At 40.1% G+C, this 5,000-nt stretch overlaps 1 protein-coding gene across 1 annotated transcript in view; it reads left to right on the forward strand.

Annotated features, from left to right (window-relative positions):
- The first annotated feature begins 4,928 nt into the window (after positions 1–4,928).
- Positions 4,929–5,000, forward strand: part of LOC143023575 (serine/threonine-protein kinase pim-3-like) — a 1,101-nt gene continuing 1,029 nt past the window's right edge. The window contains exon 1 of the mRNA XM_076182163.1: positions 4,929–5,000. This exon is cut by the window's right edge and continues 1,029 nt beyond it. Coding sequence (XP_076038278.1) covers positions 4,929–5,000 — 72 coding nt within the window.

Genomic DNA, 5,000 nt, shown 5'->3' on the forward strand with positions numbered 1-5,000 from the left:
CTGTCCTCCCCCATCCCCCCATGCTCACCTTCCCCTCCCTCCCTTCCTCCTTTTTTGTCTCCTTCCCTTTTCATTTTCTCCCTTTTTTTTATCCTCTATTATATCCCCCTCTTCTCTGTCTGTCCCCATTTTTTTCCGTCTTCCCTTTCTTTTCTTCCCCTCCAGACACTGGTGGGAAGAGTTTTAGGTGGTATTCTTAAAAAATAAATAAATAAATGAAAATTATATATCAATCTCGAAAGGGAAAATTTATATAAGGAAAGATTCTTTTAAGAATACCGCCGTAAGATTCTTACGGTGGGTATCCGGCGAATTTACCGACAACAATTAAAAATAAAAATATTCTAATATAAAATATATAACTAAGTCGTGTTTTCATCCTTGATTTAGCATACTTTTATCTTTGATAATGAAATAATTACTTTCATAGCCTTTATTTTGGATACTATAAAAACAAGGTAGAATTTCTTTTCGTAGTATTTATCAAGAATAGTTAAAATTCTTTAATGACAGAACTATTCAGAATGACAAATTAGTACAAACTAAACTTAAAACTATAAATTGGTTTACTTAAAATTAGAAAGCTAGGTTATGGGCTATTGCCCGCAAATAATCAACGACGTTACTATATGAAGGATATATTTCTACAATGCCTTTTATCCGTTCAGAAGAGTGACGATATTTCTTTCTTTGTGGTTGAGATGAAGTACCAACCAAAGTCAATCAATACTTGGCTGGTACTTCATCTCAACCACAAAGAAAGAAATATCGTCACTCTTCTGAACGGATAAAAAACATTGTAGAAAGATATCCTTCATATAGCAACGTCGTTCATTATTTGCGGGCAATAGCCCATAACCTAGCTTTCTAATTTTAGGTAAACCAATTAGGTAAACCAATTAGGTAAAATAAATTCTACTATGTTTTTGTAGTATCCTAAATAAAGGCTATGAAAGTAATTATTTCATTATCAAAGGTAAAAGTATGCTAATCAAGGATGAAAACACGACCTAGTTATATATTTCAAATTAGAATATTTTTATTATTTTTCGATGAATTGTGTATATCGATGAATTGTTGTCGGTGAATTCACCTAGACCCCTTACGGTGGTATTCTTAAAAAATATTTCTTTATATAAATCCTTGGAAGGGAAATGATTTATATAGAGAAAGTTTTTTTTTAAGAATACCACCGTAAGAATCTTACGGTGGTATTCTTAAAAGAAAAAAAAAATCCTTCAGAATACCACCGTAAGAATCTTACGGTGGACTGGCTGGTGAGGTTATTTAATGTTTGCTGGAGAGAGGGTAGAGTGCCGGAGGACTGGAGGAGTGCCTGTATAGTTCCTCTTTATAAGGGAAAAGGGGACAACTGTGAATGCAGTAGTTTCAGAGGGATTAGCTTGTTAAGTGTAGTTGGGAAGGCTTATGGGAGGATCTTGATTGAGAGGATTAGGAGAGGAACAGAGGGAGTAATTGGTGAGGAACAGTGTAGATTTAGGACAGGTAGAGGTTGTGTAGATCAGATCTTTGTGGTAAGACAGATATGTGAGAAAGCTATAGGAAAGGGGGAGAATGTTTTTTGGGCTTTTATGGATCTGGAAAAGGCTTATGATAGGGTAGACAGAAAGGCACTGTGGGAGGTTATGCAGATATATGGGATAGGAGGAAAGCTTCTGGGAGCTGTCAAGAGTTTTTATGAGAGTAGTAGAGCTTGTGTCAGGATTGGAAATGGAGAGAGTGAGTGGTTCGAGGTAAAGGTGGGACTTCGTCAAGGATGCGTTATGTCGCCCTGGCTGTTCAACTTATACATGGATGGGGTGGTGCGAGAGGTAAATGCAAGGGTAGTGGGCAAGGGATTGGAGATGGTTAAAGAAAATGGAGAAAAGTGGGAGGTGAGCCAGCTGTTGTTTCCGGACGACACTGCGCTTGTGGCAGGATCGGAGGAGGGATTGAGGAAGTTGGTGGCAGTGTTTGGGAGAGTATGTGATAGAAGAAAGCTAAAGATAAATGTGGGTAAAAGTAAGGTGATGAGATGTACAATGGGTGAAAGTGGAAGTAGACTGGAAGTGAGCATTAAGGGAGAGCGACTGGAGGAAGTGGATAGTTTTAGATACTTGGGTGCAAATGTGGCAGGGAAAGGTGGAGTGAAGGTGGAGGTAGGATGTAGATTGAGAGAAGCGAGTAAATGCCTTGGTGAATTAAAGAGTGCAATGAAGAATAGACATTTGGGAATGGATGCTAAGAAGAGACTGTATGAAGGAGTGATTGTGCCAACAGCACTGTACGGGGCAGAAACATGGAACATAAGAGAGGAAGAGAGAAGGAGTTTGAATGTGTTTGAGATGAGGTGTCTCAGAAGTATGATGGGGGTTACTAGGCTAGATAGAGTGAGATATGAGGAGGTGAGGAGAAGAACAGGGGTGGAAAAGGAGCTGGGAGATAGGGTTGATGAAAGAATATTAGGATGGTTTGGACACATAGAAAGAATAAGTGAAGAAAGACTACTAAAAGAGGTATGGAAGGCAGATGTGGAGGGAGTGAACATGAGGGGACGTCCTAGGATGAGGTGGATGGATGGGGTGAAGGGGGCTTTGGGGAAGAGGAGAATGTCTGTTGAGGAAGGACGGGAGAGGACAGAAGACAGGGGTGAATGGAGAATGGTTGTATATGGATGATGTTGTGATTGCATGAGGTGGAATGGGCGGGTGGATGGGGGGTGAGGTAGTATGTGTGAGCAAAATTTGACGCACCCCGAAGGGATTTCTCCCCGTCCTCTCCTTTTATGCAATGGGGGGACGGAGAGGGGGGGGGTCGCCGATTGAAGCGGCCTTGCTGTGGATGTGCTGTGTCTTGCAACACTGCTTCTGACAAGATGCAGGGATGACCCGTCATCCAGGAGGTGCTCAGATAAGAAGGAGGGTGGAGGGGTGTGGAGTGTATTCAGGGATGGAATGGGTGGAAATGATTTTATGCCTTTCCCTTTTTGGCTACCTCCCTTGTCAGGGGGAAAAAGCCTTGGTATATGTATGTATGTATGTATATAAGGATTTTTTTTTTTTAAAGAATACAACCGTTAGGACATCGATGGATGGCTGAGCGCGTTGCTATTAAAAATGTCCGGACCATTTGTAATTGTTATTTTGAACTATGTGTTCTTTTCATTGTCTGCACTTCATGTATATTGATTCATTACCAAATGAAATTATTGTTATTATTATCATTATTATTATTATCATCTACTGTACAAGGGCCAAGGTTACGGAATCTGAGGCACTTCTAACAACGTCTGGTGGGAAATTCTCACCACCATCCTGTTTGTGTGTGTGTTGTGTTGTGTGTGTGTGTGTGTGTGTGTGTGTGTGTGTGTGTGTGTGTGTGTGTGTGTGTGTGCATGTGTTGTGTGTGTATGTGTATATATGTGTGTGTATTCGTATGTGTGTGTATATGTTGTGTGTGTGCATACGTATGTCTATGTGTTGTGTGTGTATATGTGTTTGTGTGTGTGAGTGTGTGTATTCGTATATGTGTGTATGTTTTGTGTGTGTATGTGTTGTGTGGGTGTGCATGTGTTGTGTGTGTACTTGTATGTGTGTGCATGTGTGTATATGTGTGTGTGTGTGTGTGTGTGTGTGTGTGTGTGTGTGTGTGTGTGTGTGTGTGTGTGTGTGTGTGTGTGTGTGTGTGTGTGTGTGTGTGTGTGTGTGTGTGTGTGTGTGTGTAATAAAATAATAATAATCAACGGTTTATTGGGTATAGCAGTATTACTGCTGAAAATATACATCCTACAAGATTATAACAATATACAACTATGACAGTGAAAAGATGTTATTACAAGCATTCAAAAACTAGACAAAAAAGTAAGCTGAGAAATAGGTGTGTAGTACAACAATGTTAATTCTTGTTGTGTGTGTGTGTGTACGTGTGTATTCACTTGGTCTTTGGATCACGTGTTGGACTCGAGATCGACATCTATTTCCCTCCCGGAAGAGAGCTCAGAGCTCGTATGACCGATCTGTGTGTGTGTGTGTGTGTGTGTGTGTGTGTGTGTGTGTGTGTGTGTGTGTGTGTGTGTGTGTGCGCGCGCGCGCGTATGTGTGTGTGTGCGTACGTGCTTTTTTTGTAACACAATCATCGTAAACATTGGTCTTCTATTCCTTGGGGGCAAAATCACCACCGAATCGTAGGATACATACAGGTGTATTCTTTTTTAGAGTAGCAGAATGGAGGGAATGTATATATTAAACGCCATTAGATTTATTCTTTGAGTGGAGGTGAAAAAAAAGGTGACCACGTTCCAAATCGACTATCGCTCCTTCTTGACGTCCTCCTTCAGCAACTCTGTGATCAACTTGGGGACAGAAACGGTCGTTATCAATCTTCCCTCCTTTTTTATTTCATTTTATTTTATTATTATTATTATTATTATTATTATTATTATTATTATTATTATTATTATTATTATTATTATTATTATTATTATTATTATTATTATTATTATTATTATTATTATTATTATTATTTTTGCTGTGAGTGTGACCTGAAATTTGTTTGTGTGCAAACTTTGCCTACTCCGAAAAGTATGCGCGCCCCATGGTGGTAAGCAGTTTCGTTTCCAATGGAAGCGCAAGAGTTAGAAGAGAGAGAGAGAGGGATAAATGGATAGATAGATAAAAAGATAGATAGATAGATAGAGAGAATCAATTATTGGTTTGAAGGTTGGCAAGTTACCATATTTTTAGAGAATTTGTAAGTTGATGTTTGGGTGGAACTTCTTTATTGAATGGATCCGGTTTGGATAGGAATTTACCTTCCGTAGCCACCGAAGAACGTAACCACGAGCGCGCTCAGTGACCCAATCTGTGATGCGACCTTGGGTCACGTGATCGGTCGCGTCGACCTCCAGGGTCGAAGACATTTAGGGAGAGATGAACAGAGACGAGAACACCAATTGGAGGTCCCGATTTCAGCTGCAGGAACCTCTCGGCGAGGGAGGCTTC

Source organism: Oratosquilla oratoria, unplaced genomic scaffold (assembly GCF_046742065.1).
Source record: "Oratosquilla oratoria isolate Oo_2021 unplaced genomic scaffold, ASM4674206v1 SCAFFOLD51, whole genome shotgun sequence".
NCBI lineage: Eukaryota > Metazoa > Arthropoda > Malacostraca > Stomatopoda > Squillidae > Oratosquilla > Oratosquilla oratoria.